The sequence below is a fragment of the Strigops habroptila genome, chromosome 2 (assembly GCF_004027225.2).
Source record: "Strigops habroptila isolate Jane chromosome 2, bStrHab1.2.pri, whole genome shotgun sequence".
Taxonomy (NCBI): Eukaryota; Metazoa; Chordata; class Aves; order Psittaciformes; family Psittacidae; genus Strigops; species Strigops habroptila.
This window is the reverse complement of record NC_044278.2, coordinates 22,885,862-22,906,213: the sequence shown is the minus strand read 5'-3', so window position 1 is coordinate 22,906,213 and position 20,352 is coordinate 22,885,862. Positions and strand designations below refer to the sequence as shown.

The window sequence follows — 20,352 nt, the reverse complement described above, 5'->3', positions numbered from 1 at the left end:
CTGAGCAGCAGTCTTCCAAAAAAAAATATTCCAGAATAACTTTCACAAAGCCAAAACTCACGAATTTACCTTCTACAATGAAGTTCTCCTAATAAAAATCCAATACTACCACTATAGTAATTCGGAATCCATCAGTCAAAATTCAGAATATGTAACTCTTTACTGTACGTCAGCTCTTGTAAGAAGAAGGTAAGCCTTCTCTTTTGTTACTCTTGACAACTTTTCTTCTAAAGATACGTACCTCTTTTCAAACAAGTTCTGTCACTTGATCAGGAAGTGAAGACCTCAGTTCAATCTCTAATAAAATTCAAGCTTTTATCTCCACTTCCCTGAAGATAGTTCTAACCACTAAGTCTAGACTCTGTTCTGACTCTTCCTTGCTGTCCACTTGAGCACAAAAGCAGCCAGCATCAGCAAGCAAGATGATTCTGCAGCCTAATGGTAAGAATCTCAAATGTCTCAAAGCTTGAGACGTTTCCCAGTATGAAAAGAAACCCGACCACCCAAACCCAAACTCATTTCAAAGTCAGTTTTATTACCCAGAGAGAGGGCAGAAGTGACACTTGACTACTCTATACTATACCAAGCACGAAATGCTCACATGTCAAGATAAGCCAAAAATATGAATGCAATCTTTCTTAAATATTTTAGAGTAATAAATAAAGTTTGACAGTACTCAGCGTGGAAGCGACAGGAAGTTCCTGTATGCCAGATACTCTCCTCCAGTTGTAAGACAGAAGTGGGGATCCTTCTTGTGATACGCATTTCAAGATAACATCTTTTCCAATCTCCTGTGGTCCTTCGACAGAACATTTAGTTCTTGCTGGCTTCACTAATAAACGAAGTATCATTGAATTAATGACAGTCACAATCAAAATGCTTACTAGCTGTGTTCTGGGAGGTCAGTCCATTTTCCTAAAGACAAAGCTTGTGCAACACGCCATTTCTACGCATGGAAAGATTTTCTATGATACATGAAATCCAGGTGTAGATTTTTTTTTAAATGCTTGTTATTCTGAATATTATTCCCTTCATCCCCCAGAAAAGAATGATGTCCACCCCTCCCAAAGCCTCAGTAATGGATATAGATGCATCATCATAGATTCAGTCTGGCTTTGTCCAACAGAAGTTTTCATTTTAGATATCAAAGATAGGATGGAATAAACACATAAAAAAAGTCACTGAAAAATTAAAGCATTATCTTACCAAGTACAGTCAACTGTATTTTTTGGCTTTGAACTCCAGGAGCCTTCTTCACTTTGCACTGGTACGTGCCAGTGTCTGTGGACTTCAAATTCAAAATATCCAATGAACCATCACCAGATTTGGGATCAGAATTAGTAAACTGCATCCGCCCAGTCATAGCAGCATAATAATTATTATAGATCCTGTCTACAGCATACATAATTATCTATTTTAAAAAAAGAGAGAGAGATGATTCAGAAATCCATTTGGCTTGTAAACATTCAAAATAATTTGGTATCTTCAGATTCCTGACAGTTTCTTTCTACTGTTTTAAAAAAATCCAAGAAGTATGACAGCCAAATATCTCAATCTTCAGAACACCACCACACATAGTAGTCTGATGAATACTTCAACCAAACACCTGCCCAAGTAGCAGTATGTGAGCACTGACTTCTAACTGAAAGCAAACTGTTAAAAATTGCTCTGATTTCTTTCTGTAATTCCTGTCTACTAGGAGACAGATGACTAGATGACTAAAAGGAGTCATCTTATCGATAAGGTTTCCAAAGTAAGAGAGGAGTTATAAACTAAGAGAGTTAATATATTTAAAATTAAATCCTCCTAAATCAAATTGAAAAGGTACAATTTAAAATCAATTAAAAAAGGTACAAAGACATAAAAGTTTGTTTTCTGGAACTGCGGCATACTTAATTTGAGAGTTCTTCTTTAGAAGTTTATAGTACAAAATTTCTTGACAATTCCACACTTAATCTGCTATTCCAAAACTTCCAGTATATTTCATGTAACTGGTGCTTCAAAGTGATTTAAGATCACAAGCTTCTGAACCTGAAAAGGTGGAAGATTAAAAAGCCAGTAATAAAAGGTCATACATTAACCTACTCACACAACTGAATTAACATTGTCCAAAAAAAGTCTCTACTTACTATTTGTTCCTTCTTTTGATTATCTGCTGGTATCAATACCCACTCAATATCTAGTGGGCCTTCATCTTCTTCTGAGAGTACGAAAGTACATGGCAATGTAACTTTCTCTCCTTGTGCTTTTTCAAACATTGACTGGTCAACTGAAGTTATACTTAGGCTTCTCGTTAGACCTATTAAAAAAAGAAGGTATTAAAAGCACTTCATAAATCCACCATATACTTTCACTGTATAGAAATCATGCCACTAGTCAGACTTGTCACCCTTAAAAGAACCCATGCAGCACGTTACTGAACACAATGCAAAGTCAGATACTGTTCATTTGGAACCATACCCAACAGGCAGTTACATCTTCCAAACCATACAATTTTTTTGCACAATTCAAGTCCCATACAAAGGTAAAGCCAAAAATTTTCAGCAGCAGTTTTCTCAAGTTAACTTTTTTTTTCCCCACAGTCATTTTATGTGTGTAGGTTGCTGCTCATCATAGCTAGACAGTCACACAGATGTTACTACAGCCACAACAGATGCAAGGTCACAAGAAGAGTGCCCAGTGTGAAGATGATAGACTGTTCTGGTACAGAATATGTAGAATCATAGCCTCAGTTGAACTACAATTAAAAAATATTATAAGCAGTGCATTTATGCTCTTGCTTGTGCTTCTGAGTTAGCTAGAGCATCTACCTTGCACATCCCATACAGCAGAAAAGCTGTAGTGCATTTCTGCAGTAGATCAGATGGCAACAGCTATCCATCTACTTTACTAAAATTTTTCTCTGCATCAAGTCTTTGGATTCTCTTCCCAATGTCGAAACACAGGGATCTTTAACAGCTATTTAAAAAATAAAGTAATTTAGAAAGAGAAAGCACCTGACATACTAAATTCCAGACAAAAGCCTGAAAGACAAGACCTTCACCAATTGCAAACATACAGTTACAAATTAGGTAGGATTATTTCACTTCCTACCATTCATGGTATTACTTTGCATGGCATGCAAAGAGATTCAGGTGCAATGTTTCTTACCAAGCTATGTACCTCTTTGAAAAGATAACTCTTAACAGGTTTGAATTACCTCTTTTTTGACCACAGTAAACATATCTTAGCAACTAATTTTCTGCTACTAGACTGAATTAATGCTATTTTCTAAATGATACTGATCCCCATCAATATCAGTTGACTTGCCATACATGCTACCCAATTCCAAAGGATCCTTTCAGATTTCCAAGTGTACAACTAGCCAAAAACCTCTTAAAAATTTTTAAAAGGTCATTTGACTAGTGAAATATATTACAGTGTAATCCTTAAACTTAGTCAGCTTTGCCTAAACAAAGACAGTATTAGGACTAGCCACCATTTCTAGAAATAGATTCAGAGTATAATCATGTTTCCATAAAGCACAGTAACACAAGTTTCTAATCTGTTTTTCAGTGACTTCCATACCCTTCTGTTCCCCTCTCCCTCACTTCCTCGTTAGGGAGCTGTAATACAGTATTCTCAAGTTCATATCTAAACTGCACTTCTGCATTTTCATTTTACTATATTAAAGAAGTGAGATGGGATGACAAGTACGGTTTAGTGACTGATGATGAAATACATTACGATGTTACTTCCTTAAAAGCCTTAAATCTATAACCCGGGAAATTAAAAGCTTTCATTCTGAAGTAGCGGTTTATCACTGAAGCAGTACTCCTGCTCTGTGACAGCATCTCCAGTAACAGTTATTTGCCACTTGAAGTTCCACGACAGATGACCACAGAACATACATTTGCTTTTCTGCATATAAACCAACATAGTAACCATAAGCTAAATAAAAGCAGAAGCCAACAGCCTAAAAGGACTTGCCAGAAATCTATCCCACATAGAAAACTGCTACAAACATGGCAACTTTTCAAGTGTGAATTGCATGCTCATACACACTGACTGCACATAAACGAGCCAATGGAAGATGAAGCACATGAACCTCAAGATAGCTCTCATTCCTGCACGTGAAGCTTGCAGCACACATCAGCTGATACAGAGGTACCCAAACACTGGTCTGAGTCTTCAAAGACTCAGAGATTTTTCGTAAATTTCACTTCCTTTCTTACACTAAGAACGCAAGCATACAAAGCTATTTTCCACTTTCTCTTTTTAGTTTTTGTCAACGTTAGAATGACAAGCACAAGCAGCAAGCGTCTCATTAAGGTAGGTGTCAAAGTGAGCTGGGTTTGAACTAAGATTAGCAATATGAGGGACTGGCAGACAACGCTAGTTGGAGATCTGCTTCTGCTGAGGAGACAAACACATCTGTTGCCAGATATGCTGGTGAAAGGGGTTTGGCCAGATTTAGCATGTTAGAGAGATTGCCAAGGGTCCCCTTGGACTATTAACTACTGAACTACTACCCCTTTTAATTATTACTACTACTACTATTGCCTTTCCTACCCACCCCCACCCCCCAACTGTTACCTACTCACACAGGCACCCGTGCTATTAACAGAGGAGACCTGGGGGGCATATCAAGAATGACAAGAAAACTCCAGGGCAAACAAGAACATGGGACACCAGGTGATGTTTGTTCTTGCTTTTTCATGTGAAAGGGAAAAGGCTTATGGAGACACATCCTGCCAGTAAGCAACTTGCTGCAGGACTAGCATTACAGGCAATGTTTTATTTTTTATGGCCACACCTGAGCAAAGAGGGCTGCTAAGTTAGAGATGGACCCACCTAACAAAGTGGGTTGGGAACATCCTTATCAGATCTGGTGACAAGCACTTTAAATGAGAGGTCACTCAAGGAATGGTGATAGAAGTTTGCAGTTAAGGGAGGGAATATACATTCAAACACGTTACGTACTTAAGTCAGGTTGGTGGGAGGAAGACAGACCTTGGCAAGGATAAAACATGTTGAAAGGGGAATCACCTCAAGTACCTGTACACAGAACTATGACTCTGCAGTAACTGAGACATGTGGGACAGCTCACACAACTGCAGCTTTGTCATGGATGCATACAAGCTTCTTAAGAAAGCCAGGAAGGAAAGAACAGCAGGTGAACTGCCCTCTACCTGAAGGAACATCTGGAACACGAAAAGCTGTTCTACAGGACAGACAACAGGCTGGTTAAGAGCTTGTGGGTCAGGATTAAAGGAGAGGTCGATATGGGCAACACCATGGTTTGTTACAAATCACCTGATCACAGTAAAAAAGCAGATGAAGTCTATTTTGGCAAATCCAGAAAGTCTCTAAAATTACAGAGACTGGTTATTGTGGGACACTTTAACCTCCCTGACATCTACTGGAACGGCAACACAGCAGGACACAATCTAGGAGGCTTCTGGAAGATTTCAGGGAAAAACTGACGCTAAATGGGTCAACCTATTTGATACTTTCTTGGAACTGCTTTCAACAAAATAAAGAAGAGGTTGCTGGGGATGGGATCAACGGCAGCCTTGACTGTAGTGACCATGAAACAGTGAAGCTTAAAATCTTGAGGAGTGAGAAAGGCACATCCAGTACAGAGCCTGCACTTCCGAAAGGCAGGCTGACTTAGCAAGATTTCTGTGGGACCCAGTTCTGAAAGGCAAAAGAGTTCAAGAAAGTGTTGGGTATTTAAGGACAACTGCTTCTAACCACATAAAAAGTACATCCCAACAGTAAGGAAAATAAGCAGATAAATTAGCAGCTAGGCCTGATTTAGGCCTAGAAGGAAGAAGCGAAGGAAGGAAGGAAGAAGCAAAAACAGCCTACCAAGGGAGGAATACAGAAGTATAGTCTGGGCATGCAGCATCCTTGCTAGAGAAGTCAAAACACAACCAAAGCTGAAAAATGCAAGTGACTTCAGTGAAACATGAAAAGCTTCTACTAGTACATGAGCAGGGAAGAATCAAAAAGGAAAACAGGACAGGTGGTTTACTGACAGCTGACACAGAGAAAACAGAAGTACTCAGTGTTGACTCTGCCTGGAGCAGAATGGTGGATGACTGAGGTCACGTCCAACAGAAACAATTCTATAAACACACTGAAGATTTATGTGAAACTGATGCACGTAGTAACAACATGACATTTTCTCCAAGCTTTCCCAAGCCTCATCTCCTTCAGTTTCCACTCAAATCAGGAAGATTCAATTTCTTTTTACTCCCCTTGTATGCTCCTCAAAACATGACTGGATCAGGCGCGGCACCTAACTGCTAGGACATGACAGGCAGACATTTTAACAAGCCGAGTGAGGATCTGTATTTGTTTTCGCTATCAGGGTTTCATGGAAGAAAATTCAGGCCTTTTTCAGACTTTTTGTAACACATTAAAAAGATGAGGGTTTCTCAAGTCAGTTATCCTGCTTATTCGAAGATGCTTAGCATTAAAATACCAGATTTTTAACTGCAGTAAAAAATCTTTGCAAAGCTTTAGACTCAGAAGCATACAACACATTCTAAAAAAATAACTGAAAACAATCCACAGAGAAGTGCATTTGCTTCAAATTCATGCATGTTGTTCTTCTAACATTTTGGAAGTAGGACATGTGCCATATTTAGCTGGGGCAAACTGGGTGAGAAGGGACAAGCACCATTCCTCAATGAAGAATAATAAGTACTACCACTTACAAAGTTTGTATCAGAAGGTAAGAGGTCAATACACATTTTGAATTCCAAGCATTCAGATATAAGTTTCTTAATGTGGAATAAAAAAATTCTTTCTCTGGGAAATTGACCCTAAAGAACATTGCAAACTGTATCTGCATGACTGAACAAGTTTTTCGCATGACTTCTGAAGGGGTGCAAACGTGTATGCCATCTTCAGAGAAACTGTATTACCTTCTGAGTATCTGGACAGACCTCCAAATACCACTCAAGAGGAACACGGCTTAGCAAACTATATTATTAATATTTTTTAAGAATAATCTAGGGAAAATGAAGTGTTTGATAGAATTTGATGGAAACTGCTTTCTAGTATAAAAGAATCTTCAACACAGAAAAGACAAAATATTAAAATGGAACAAATCTTTCTTCATTCCAACACAGACACAAGCAGAGCTGTGATATATACAAATAACAGAAAGCAAATTTTCATTAGATTAATTACTTTTGCATTTAGTATTTTCTTATTTAAAAGACAAAAGTTACAAGGTTCAAACTGATGTCTGAAACAGCAATCACTAAGGAGCAAAATTGCAAAGCACAGACGACTTCTAGGAAAAGTCAAGCTCAGAAATGTTGCTGTACTTAAAGCCAAATGTGATCCATCTGCAATCTGCATTTGCACAGTACTTCATCTTTACCAGCAGGCTCTCCCGAAACCCATCTTGTTTGCCAATACCTGCTTGTAAACAAGGAATGGCTATAAAAACATAAATGCCTTTTTTTTTTTCCCCACAGAATGAGGCCTCAATTAACACTGACAAACAACAATGAATGTTAGTGTTTTGAGAGATACAAGCTATAAAGTTCACTTAAGAGACACTTCAACTTAGACTCTTCTTTCAAATACAGATTAAAGATGTACCTGTGATTAAATCCTTTCACTTGACAGACTTCAGTCTCAAGAACCACCTCCCCACCATCCCCATTTTACTTCTAAATATGCCTCTCATTCACAGTTAACCTACTTTTTTCAGCTACCTCTAATGACATTACAAAGCAAAGTTCCCCAACTCTCCCCTTTCTCACCTCCACTCTTGAAGTTCTACCTCTTATTTCAAAACTGCATTTCTGAAATAAGGCCCTACAGAACTGAGTGAGTCAGTTACACCCCTGGCAAGCAGGGAGTGTACACCAAGGTAGGTACACACTGAGAGTGCCTAGCTGAGGGAGACTTACCAGTGTTTACCAGCACAATCTAAGACAAACATCAGCCTCCTTCATGGCTGAAATCCTAAAACAAACATAAGTTTCCTTCATGGCTGAAATCCCCACAAAAAGGTGCCATCTCACAATCTTCTGCTTCCTCACTACACAAAACTTCAGTACCCATCAGTAATGCCAAAACAAGCTGCTGCAAGACAAGGTGCTGCTAGTGAAGTTCCTGGATTAAAAGTTGCCTTTGAAGAAGTGAAAAAAAAAAGAATATCTGACTTCTCATTTTAGTGATTTTTACAGCACTCAACAGGTGAGTCACATCAGCCCAGCCAAGATGACCACAGCTGCAAGGTTTCCTTAAGCTGTTTTGCCACAGTATCATAACTGACTGCACCACAGACTGAATCTCGGCTTTAACAGTGAAACCCCCAAAGGCCAAAAAAGCCTATCTTCAAATCTGGGTTCTCACAGTTTCCAACATATTACCTGCAACAGCAAGAGCAAGGCCCCATTACAGTCACAGCTTTCAGAAACTTGGTCTCAGAATGCAATAAAGCTTTGGTGCATATAACTTTCCTACAACCTTTGGCATCACTATACAGCAAAAGATCCTGAAAACATCGTGTGCCTAGTCCTGATGAGGTCTAACACAGACTGAAGCAGAGTTAACCCCACTTCAGTTTCTGCTGAAGTTTTATCAGGCTTCAGAAATTCAGGCTGAGCAACTCGGGGGGACAGAGTGTGAAGGGGAAAGAGTCAATTCCAGATTTTCAATGAGCTCTAGTCATACTTATTTTCTCAGCTTCACTGTTCTTCCATAGGACACATGACATGGAACACAAAGAAAGGTCGCTAAAGAGTCATCTTTAACTTGGTAAACATTAAAGGAACAATGGCAATAAGGAAGAAAAGCAGAAATTTAAAAGAAGAATGATTAAAAAAAAAGTTGTCTTCCCTTTGGAAAACAAATTCAACAGATTTGGGGACACCTGATGTGAGAATGAAACTCTAAAATTCTATTTTACAACCAAAGTACAAAGATACTCTCATCAAATGTTTTTCAGGACAGAATCCAAAATACATATTAGCTCAATACACATCCTATTAATTTTGTCTAGATACCAAAGAACTTAACCTTCAGAGCAACTTCACCTGAGGTAAGAATAAGCAAGAGATGAGGTAAAGGAACAACCAAGCAACAGGCAATGATCTACCACAAGCTAATCATGCAGCAGTGAATAAAACAAGAAAAGTAAAAATTGCACCGCACTACTGCACCTGAATCTATAGTGGGTATGTATCCAAAGAGCAGATTTAGGTTTAATATGTAATAACTGTAGAATCCTGCAAAGCCTTCAGATCTTTAGGATAACCCACTGCTGATAACGGCAAATCTCAAAGCTTTTTCTAACAAAGAAAGTATTGCCCTGCTAATATCAAAAATGTTAAGCAGTTAATGTTTAATATGCTCCACAGGTCACATTTTTCCCATGCTTGACACTAACTGTGGTTATCATTCAATGCTAAAATACTGTTTTCATAGAAAAGCACAGTTCACAGGAAGTAGTAAAAACAACGAACAAAAAGCAAACAAACCCCAAACCAAAACAAAAAAACACATCACCATCTTAGCAAAAGCACCAAGCACTTCTATATCTAGTATTTCCAAAGCTACTGACATTAACATGCTACACATTCTTCTACTTAAATTTCAGAGAAAAAAACCCTTGCCTCCCTATACTAGCCTAAGTCCACCAGGCAGAACACTAATTAATCCCTGAAGACAGCAGTTAAACATTCAGACAAAAGATATCCACACCTGCATTTCATACCTCCCAGGACAGTGCTAAGTTAATCAGAGTCACAGACCTTACTTACTGAAGCCCTTCTACTGTGCAGAAAAGACACAGTTTATGGAGGTACAGAAAGTAAAGACAACCCAAGAATAAAAGTACTTACCTAGAAAAGAAGATACTTGGCTCCCAGTCCTTCCTCCAAACACTGTTTCCTCCTTGACAGTCCATTTAAGTCCCATAGTAAATATAAAACTAGTTCAGGAAACTAAATCCACAAAGCAATTTCTGGAGAAAAGAGCCTGAGTTTTATACGGACACTTGGTGGGGCAAGATTTTAAATCCCTCTCACATTTCATCTCAGCTAATCGCACGATGAAGCTGAGTGACCCAACTCCCAGAGCTCTGGTCCTGTTTTCAGAACACTTTTTCTACAGGTGGTGAAGCTAAAAGACTTATGTGCATGGAGGAAGGTTCTGCCATAAGCTAGAAAGGGAAGGCTGATGAAACAGCAGGAGCACTTACAGCAAAATATGGAAAAAAAACCCCTGCATGTCAGAATAAGCCTGGCAAAAGTTCTACCACCTTGATAGTCTGCTGCTGCTGAGTCTCAAAACAGTGGGTTCATACTTCCAAACTTCACTTCCTCTGAGCAACCAGGGGAAGCACACTTTTCTGAGGCACATTTAGTGGGCTAAGTCTCCCTTATTTACCCTTAAAGTAACCAGTGTGACATCACTTCTTCGAATCATGGATTTACTTTCTCCCTATTTATGACTTTTCTTTTTTCACCTCTTTCCACAATTAGAGAGGACTCCACTACTAAGTCTTATATTCCTTTCTACTGTGTGATACCCAGACTCACAAAACAAACATGGTTTTAAGCAGCCACTGAAATCTGCTCAGTTCCAAAAATGGAAGTCTTGCCACTCTAAGCTCACAATTTCTGCAGAATACCTCAAAAAGATCTACTGCCCCTCAGAATACCACAAACATGACGTTAAGGTGATCTGCTTTGAACAAAAGCCAAAGCTGAAGTAATCCTTCATTGGTCTAGCCTGAAAAATCTGACAATTCAACAACCACCATTAAGTTACTGAGTATCTACCAGAGTTCACCTGAATCCACAAATCCTCTGTCAAATCACACAAGGGGAGAAAAAACAAACAACAGGAAACAGGCTAAGCAAACTTCCTCAAAGAAAGAATAAAAAAATGCTTTCGGTCTGGATGTCCTTAGACAGCGTTATATAAGTAACTAGCTCTAATTCATATAGCATTGCATACTCATGCCCCAGTTTACCCAGTTTAAAATGTCCTGCCCAATAAACTTAGAAGTCAGTTGTCCTCCCAATCTAATAAAAAAATTCCTAAGACTCATATGAACAGAACTACAAATAATCCTAACCCTGTGAATATATAGCATGAGTTTAATTTGATTCCAAATTGTAATTCACTGAGATCAGCTGGCATAGTTACACAACTAAGAAAACTTAAATATCACCAGCTAAAGCTTTACTGATCTTTTACTTTTTTCTTTCCCCACGACTTTCACTTCTTCCCCGACATCCCCTTTTCCTTCAGATCCTTTCCAACATCCCTTTCCTTTTACAACTGTCCTTGTGCTCCTTACTTGTCCAACACATTCCTTAAACTTTTTAGTTGATAAACCCAAAGTCACCAGCCAAGTATCCTAGCAACTCCAGCAGCTGATGACCTTACTCCAGAGGAGCCTGCTTATCAGGGGGAGAGAGGGAACATTGGTATCTCATTACTGAAGGAAAGGATACACTTTTGGAGGAGGAGAGGGGATAGTGTAACACAAATAGAGATTAATTTTAAGCACAGGAGTACTGTTTAGACCAACATGTACAGAAGATCACTTTGAGTTCTGAGTTTAATGCTTAGTCACACTTAAATCATCTGGCATGACCTAATTCAACCTGCAGTATTAAGGGAATGACAACTATAATATTTTGGTCTCTCTGAGGTCCTGCCTTCTTGCCCTCAGGTTTGATCCCATCACCTCCCTCTGCATCAGCATAACACTTCATGCAATGAGGCAGAAAGGCAAAATGAAGAGTTGACTCCACTAAAAGTGGACACTGCACTGGAAGTTTTGCTCTTTCTCTCCTGGTGGGGTTCTCCCAACAGCAGGTAAGTGGCAGGAGCACAAAGCTGCTGAGTGAAAAGCCTTCGAGGCTGCCCTGGCCTTGGCAAGGGTTTGCTCAGGCTGCCAGGGAGCCCCACCCACAGAGAGCAACCACATTTCATCTACAGCAGCCACACTGCTGCCAGCGTGGAGCCAGCGGGGCTGAGCAGACTGGAAGTGGTTGGAATGAGCGAAATTGCCCAACAGGAAGACAGCCTGCTACAGAAAGAGTTGTCTTCTGCATCAGCTGAATGGACTCACACAGCAGCTGCATAACGCTGCTCTGACACTACGGGAGGGCAGAAGGAACCCAACACCATGACTGGAAGTAGCAACAACCTCAATGGACACCTGAAATTACACCTGAAATTGACCACATCGCATCTGTAATGCAGCCACCCATAATGTGAAACTGTACCTTGCGTAACCATCTAGAAATAGTATTAAGAAGTGTAAAATGAAATGAGGGCCAACCATTACAAAGACTTTTTTCCAGAGGAAAAAAGGAAATCATAACCCAAATCCTGACATGATGTATTCACGCAAAATCCTGCCTCTCCTCTACCCAGCCTACATCAACTGCACATGTTGATTTTGGTTTTAGCCCTGCAAATCACTTATTTTCCCATTACAAACTGGTATTGAAGGCTTATACAGTCACTAAGCAGTCCAGTCACCTGATGTGATTTTTTTTTCCTGCCAATTTGATGGCATTTAAAAGGAAAATGAATGAAGCAGCTCTTTTGCAGTGTGGATGCATTAGGCACATTTGTCAGTCAATGCATCAGGGAGTTAAGTGCAATCAAACGCTTAACTGAGCAGCCATATTATTTTCACTTGAGTAAAGGGGTTTTGGCTCGTCCAAGCTACTGAACAAGCTATGCTTTTTCCTAGTACATGGAAGTTTTGCATTAAGATGGAAAATTATTTAATAGTACAGGGTTGGGGTTTAGCTTGTTTTGTTGTTGCTGCGTTTTTTAAATAAAAAGGTGAAGTATCACAATGACAAAGAAGTGGCTGTCTGCCTGCTTTTGCTTCCCTCCATTCCACCCCCCTCCCCAGATAAGAAACAGCCAAAAAGGACTAAGTTCAAAGAATTACAATATTCACCCTAAATTACCACAAAGTTAACCAGTCATTTAAAAACTTAGGGAGGCTTTAAAACGTATACACACACAATTTTTACATGCCTTAAAACAACAGAGATGAAACATTCCTTGTAGCTTATACTGCTAATACATCTAAAAGGAAGAACTGAAAATGCAGCATTGGTAAATACACAAACCTATTCTGCACAAGTTAAAACAGTTCTCTAGCATCTCAAATATTTCTTGTTGATTAATCACCTTTCAGCATACTAAGCATAGGTTTTAGCTATGGGGCATGCAAAACATATCTATTAAAAAATGTAGCAGCAAGAAGAACTGCAAAACTTGTGACTATAAAGTACCCCAGATGCTTCTTAACAGTAGTTAAAGGACATCACAGCACTGGTGAATGCCTCCAGCCTACAACCAATATAGCTCCAAATCTTGCCTCTCTACCACATCGTAAGTTTTGAATATACGATCCAGTATGTAGATGACAAAAAAAAACCCACAAAAAACTACCACCACCAACAAAACTCCACAACAATAGTAATACACTCCACCCATGCAGGTTTGAGGTTCCAGTTGACTCTGCTATTACAACTCAGACTCAATCTCACTGAGTTGGATCAGGAAAAGGAACAGGTAGAAAACTGACCTCACAAAAATGTATGATTTTGCAGACTTTGAAACTCCCTGAACTGGCTCACCATGGAGCCAGATGAATGCCAGGTACAACACGAAATGGGATGCAAAAATAATCTTTGAGGTAACATCTAGCCATTCAACTCATTGCCTGATCCAGCAATCTCATCAGTCTCCCCAGCTAAGCCCCCCCCCGCCCCCTGCCAAGGTTATACAAAGATTTCTCTCCCATGGGAGAACAATGATCAAGCAGAATGGATTTTCTTCCTAATGTTCTTCTGCTATCCTTCCTGTCACTCCTTTCTGCCCTGTACCAGGACAGGTTGTTGACAAAACTTTGTTTCAAATCATGCAATCTAACTGGTTAAAAAGAATTAATGAAAGTTCTAAGCAGCCTCTACTCAGACCCATTCACCACACACTCACACAATCAAGTTGTGCAGTAAAGGAAATGCCCAGCAAGGATGCTGAGGCTGCTAATGGAACAGGTTTTCACAGAACTATAGCTTCACTGCCACTTACTTCCATGGCAACAAGCTGAAGTGGCTCTTCTTAAACCATGCCCTGAAAGATGCAAATGAGTAAAATGAGGAATTCCCTAAAGACAAAGGAAAAAAAAAAAAATGAAAGGAAAAAAAAAAGGAAGCACAACTAAATTGTTTCGGGGGGAGAGGCATTCTTACAAGTTGGTGAGCCACACAATTGTTGAAATTTCTCTATCATGTTTCACACAGCATCTGAAAGCTCCATGAAATGAACCAGAAGCTGCAACAAGAACAAAAAGAGAATCCCTGCCATTAAAAGCTTCTGAATGCATGCAAGCAACAAATGATTAAATTAGTAAGTATAATGAAACAATACTGGCCCCCAAACCAAGTTCCCCAGTCTGCACAAATCTTTGTGGACACTGTGGCAATTAAGTTTTAAAACTCTCTGATATTGAGAGAGATTTGAAGATTCTCATTTTCTCAGAAGGCATTTCTCAAAAATGAATGCAATCAGTAGCAAAGCATACAAGTGCTCTTATGAAAATGTATTTTTTGTAAAGCAGCAATAGGAGCTAAACCTAAGCTATTTAGGAATGGTAGTTTCATCTCTATATTAAGCGGACTTTGCTTTGGAAGAGGCTGTGACAAGTGCTGGAAGTGAAGACAGGCAGGCAGTTGAAGTTTGATGCAACACAGGGGAAGCCAGCACAGGGGAGGAGAGAGCAGTCAGAGGAGACCAAAGTGACAAGCTGTAATAATCTCCACAGCAGCATTCTGAAGGCATAAAATACCTTCCGATAACACAGATTAGTTAAGGCAGTATTACCAATTCAAATCTCAGGGTCAACGTCACAGCGTTAACTAGTTGTTTAAGTCATCTCTGGTAAAGCTTTTCATACTTCTTGAAACACCAAGATCTGCGAAACCTGGGAAAGGAGTCCTGAACTTCAGATATATTTTTATGCCAAGGGATGCTTAAGAAAAACTTGAATCCTGCAACTTGTTACAATTACTCGCCAACAGATGAAGTGTACCAGGCTTAGCAATTCAGGGACGGGGGTATAAATGATTATTTAACTCCTGCGGTAGTTGAATTTCTCCTAATTTACGCTTCTGTAAGATCTTGTTGCATTCACAGAAACATGAACAGGCTTAAGTTCCTTATTAAACACATCTGACAATGCATACTAGCCGCCAAATGCTAACTTACTATGCCTGCATTAGGTTCAGCTCCCACATGTACGTTATTGGAAGTACTTTTGCAAGTTTAATTACAGGGCAATAATCAGAGACTTTTCTCAAAGCTCACCTGAACTTTATTTTTATTTAAAAGTTTAATACTCTATTAATAAAGCATCACACATTGCAGAATTTCAATATAGTACAGAATTACCTACTACTACAACAAATAATAAAAAAGGTAAAAACCCCACCATTACAAGAGCAGCAGTAAGATATGTCACTACAGACTAAAGAAATCCCTGGCTATTTATTTACCATAAAACTCTACTTAAACTCTTATCCTCAATTTCAGCATTTATGTGCACAGCATTACTATTCTGTATAATATATCTTTTGAAAGCTAAATGGATCACCACACATGTAAACACTTTTGAACACCTATACAAAACTAGATACTAACCTGGCTATGAACATTTCCTAGTTACTGAAAACTCGTGTTCTGCTATTACACATTTTTAAAAGGCTAACAGCCGTAGGTATATTTGTTAAACAAGGATCATAGTAAGGCACCTATATTTATTCTGTTTTCTAAAACCCTACGCAAACTTGAATTGAACGAGATGATTTCCCCAACACTATATAGCATGGAAAAGGTTACCAGTATGTACACAGTCCCCCTCTGAAGCCACAGCACTGGCAAACATATGCTCAGTGCAACTGACAGTGAAAAACATACTTTCTTTGTATTAGCTCTTGAGATGACCACGCATTCTAGAAAGCTTAAAATGAATCAGAAAAACCTGAACCAACCAAACCATACACCAGTTTACACATCCATAAGACCTAACAAAATGATCTGCCTGCACTTAAACTTAAGATCACAACTGAGCTTTCCTCTCTAAACCAGAATTCCGTACTGCCCTTAGGAAAACAGTTTAATACCAGTTATCTCAACAAAATATTTCAAGATCTGAAGAGGTACATCATTTCTATTACCATAGTCCAGGATTTGTTGACAGCTATGTAACATTCATTTAAGTTAAACTGAATTTCCACGTGTTGGGAATCCCCAACTAGTTAAAATGACTGATCATGCGCAACTACAATACATACCAACAGACCCCTCAAACGGCCAGCAAGTTCTCCCTCTTCACCGACTTGGAGTGCAGTTTTAGATAGAGAATTAGCACAACTGTAAGAGCTGTTATGAGTGCAGAAACAGCCATCCAATTGTAAATTCATAACAGAAATCTGCAAGACAGCAGAAGATTGAATTTCACTACATCAACCTGTTTTGTGGTCATCTTGCAGAAGCACCAATGCCAGGAGAAACTGTCACAAGTTATTTATCAGTTGCACAGGCACTTAATGCCAATGCAGACACTAAAATTACTTCATTAATAATTATAAAAATAGAGCAGGAAAGAATTGTTCTCCCCTAGCACTCTGAAGTGCTCAAGGATGAACTCTTCCCTTCGTGCAAGGGAAAGGGAAGTTCCCAATTCATTTATGTGACTGTGAAATGAACCTTCACAGACGGATTAAACCCCTGCGCAGGGTTCAGGGACAGCTTAAATCCAAACACTCTCCTATTTCAACACGTAATGGTATAGCCCCTTTGCCTGATGAAGGCGTATTTTGTACAGTCAAGATAAGCCTCCTTATTTATACAAAATCAGTTATTTTACGTCCTCTACTTTTAGTGATAGTGAAACAAGGAAACTAGGCTTACAGGGGAGGGGATGAAAGCTATGAAAACAGCACTTAGTGCAAGACTTAAAATACGATAAATTGTTCCAGTACCACAAACCCAAGTAAAGACTTCGGCACCTAGACAATCCTCCACTGCCAACAGCTTTCACTCAACTGTACAAAAATTAGCTTCCTTTACATTTGGTCTACACGGAGAGTAGCAATTTACTGACATCCGTTCCCTCAGTGAAGGAAGTAATGTCTATCTGAAACAGATCCAGAAATGTTAACTCAATCTGATGGGGAAAAAAAAAACCCAAAACCAAGCAAGCCCAGAGGATGTATCAACTCCTATGATATATATATTATTAAATTACTTCTGTCAGAGGACTGTGAAATGCATGTGTCTTTCAGGGTAAAGTCATCCAAATAATTGTGCAAAAGATATTCCTAATCAAAACACAAATATATTACTTTCTTTACAAAGTGGTCCAATGTCACTATGATGTCTGAAGACACCTGTATACTTCAGAAGAGCTAAAGTGTAAAGTTTTGTTCTGGCTTTACATTTCCTCATACATTAATTATTCCTAGCTTTATAGGATGATAGCCTTGTTGGACAAGTTGATCCTTGAGGTCCTTTCCAACCTGGTATTCTATGATATCCCCAGCAGTGATCCAGCTCATTTGCAGTATGTGTAGTTGTACTCACAACAACAAACTTTTTCCACAGCTTGAAGTTACATGAAGTGTTTCAATACAAATCTTAATCGCTAACGCTGTCAACAAAACCCTTGTAACTCTTACCTCTTAAACAGCATCTATCTTGTTTCTAGCTGTGCTTAGAGAAACAGGGTTAATGTATAACTACAATATCATTCCATGCAGGAGATGAGAGTTCATCATTCCACTATAAACACTGAATTTTGGTCCCTTGACTAATCTCCCAAAACAGCCCGGACATCACCAGAAACATTAACATTTCAACAGGAAACAAAAACTGGCCTCCTGACACTACTGATGCACATTTCACTGTGAACCTGTTTTGTCACCTTTTGTAGTCTCACATGAGCTTGGGTCAACTTTAGTGGAAACGTACATATTTTTAAAAATAGGAAACATTAACACAGCACTCCAACCGAGTTCATTACAGGAACACAGTAATACCCAATTCAAGAGATGAAGAACATTTGCTTACATTTAAGTAGCCCAGGCACATCGGTTTGTTTTTTGTAGGAGGGAAGAGTTGGGAGGGCAGGGTGGTATTGTTTGGTTTGTTTGTTTTGGGGGTTTTTGAGAATACCTACTCCTTTGTTTCCTCTCAGCAAGGAAAACAAACGAATTTAAATCCATCTAATTCAATTCCTTTCCCGCCACCCTCAAATTCTCTCATGCTTCCTCCAGAGAGTTGCATCATGGACATCCAGTCTGAGACAACCGAGGTGCAAGGGCTCTCTGGATGCCGCCCCTTCTACCCTCTCAAACCGGGACCAACCTTTAAGCCGGACGCACTGCACGGGCAGGGCTGGGGTCTGTGGTTTGAATCTGATCAATAGTTCGGTTTTTCCACCTCGGCTTTCGCGCCTGGCGCGCTCTCAGCCACACGCCGGCGGCAGGAGCCACTTCGCCCGTCGCCATCCCTCCGCAGCCACGCACGGCGGCACCGGGCGGGCAGCCCGGCACCGCACTGCCCGCAGCCGCGGGGAAAGCCCCTGACGCTCACACACGCCGCGCCGCCGCCCGACAGAAAAGGCACACGGAGCCCGCAGCGCGGCGGGTCGCCTCCGGCCACGCCGAAGGCTGCATGGAGACTGGGGTGGGGGAAGGAGCGAAGAGACAAAACCGCGACCGCGACGCTTGCCGCCCCTCCGGCGGGTGGCGAACAAAGCCCCGGTCGGCTCCGCAGCGCACCCCAGCCACCGCCCGCCCGGGCACCGCGCCTCAGCCGCCGCTACCCGGCACCAGCCGCAGGCGGGCGTGTGCCGGGCGCCGACGCCCATCCGAGGGAGACGGAGCCCCTCGCTCGGAGTCCCTCACGCACACAGGCAGGGGCGGCGGGGCTGGTGTCCCACAGCCACCGCGGTAGAAGCCGGGCGGCCACCAGCCCTCCCCCTCCAGGGCCCTTAAACCCAACCCCACAGAGCCGCCGCCGCCGCCACCTCCCGTCCGTTCCCTCCCGTCCGGTCCGGTCCCGTCCCATCCACCTGCTCCCGGCGCCCACCTGCGGAGCAGAGCAGCACGAGGGACACCAGGGCCAGCGGCGGCGGCTCCATGTCGCGGCGCGAGCGGCAGGCTACCGGCACGGGTTGCTGCGTCCCGGCGGGCGCCTCCCCCACCCCACGCGCACCGCCCAGCAGGTGAGTGAGTCAGCCGTCACTTCCGGCCAGCACCCACACCCGCGGTGGGTCGGCGGCCACCCCGCCCCGCCAGCGGCACCTGCCGCGCCCCCGGCCCTCCCCGCCCGCCGAGACCCTCGGGCCGCGCGGCGCTCCCGCCGCCGCTGCCCGTGCCCGCGCACCTCCGCCGCCGGGCGGGCTGGGCTCTCCGCGCCTCGTCGGCGGCAGCGCCGCCTGCAGGCAGGGCTCACCGCGCCCGCCGCGCCGGGTCCAAGCGCCCAAACCCCAGTGTGAGAGGGCAAGGATGACGCGACGGTGGGGCGGCGGCGGCCGGGGTGCCAACAGCGCGGCCACCGCCATGAGGGGGGCCCCGCGCCCGACTGCAGCCCCGTCCCTGGAGGTTTCCTCTCTCGGTCCCCATGGCAACGCGGGTGTCACGTTTTGTGCTTCCCTTACACTGAGCACACGTCTTTCGACGGAAAGATCTGGAACTGAAGAAAGCCCGCAAGCGAGACAAAAGGGAGATGAGCCCCTCTGCGAAGAGGCGCAGTCGGGTCTTCCCCGGTCGTGAGGCACGGCTGCCGTGTGCCCGGAAAGCAGTCGGGCCGATCTCAGACCAGCATGGGCTGTGTTCACGTACAGCAAAGCCATCGGTTATATTTCTCAGAAGATGAATCAGACTTGATGAAGTTTATTCTCCATAATCGTGTTTTATGAATTCACTGCTATGCATGTGTAACTGTATACTGCAACATGTATACTGCATGCTGCTATGCATGTATTACTGTATACTCCAATATATAAAGCTGTTAACTGGCATGAACATGTTTCTGCCACTATTATTTATTCATAGAATCATACAGTGGTTTGGGTTGGGAGAGACATTAAAGACCATCTAGTTCCAACCCCCTGCCATGGGCAGGGACACCTTCCGCTAGACCAGGTTGCTCCAAGCCCCTGTGTCCAACCTGGCCTTGAACACTGCCAGGGATGGGACATCCACAGCTCTTGTAAAGGGTTAACTTGTATCGGTACCATCTCCTTTGTTAGGTCTACAGCTCTCCCTAGATTAAAAAAGT

The 20,352-nt window shown here is 41.8% G+C and overlaps 1 protein-coding gene across 6 annotated transcripts in view; it reads right to left on the bottom strand.

Annotated features, from left to right (window-relative positions):
• Positions 1–20,110, bottom strand: part of CXADR (CXADR Ig-like cell adhesion molecule) — a 35,388-nt gene extending 15,278 nt beyond the window's left edge. For 2 of the 6 annotated variants that reach the window (XM_030476235.1, XM_030476234.1), the window contains exons 1-4: positions 19,456–20,110; positions 2,130–2,299; positions 1,207–1,411; positions 677–832 (exon numbers count right to left, since the gene is read on the bottom strand). In XM_030476235.1, coding sequence (XP_030332095.1) covers positions 677–832; positions 1,207–1,411; positions 2,130–2,299; positions 19,456–19,924 — 1,000 coding nt within the window. In that variant the 5' untranslated portion in view covers positions 19,925–20,110. Of the gene's footprint in view, positions 1–676; positions 833–1,206; positions 1,412–2,129; positions 2,300–9,857; positions 9,949–19,158 lie in introns of those variants that run through there. The other 4 variants (XM_030476236.1, XM_030476239.1, XM_030476240.1 and 1 more) reach the window with 4 other exon arrangements.
• Positions 20,111–20,352: the final 242 nt, after the last annotated feature.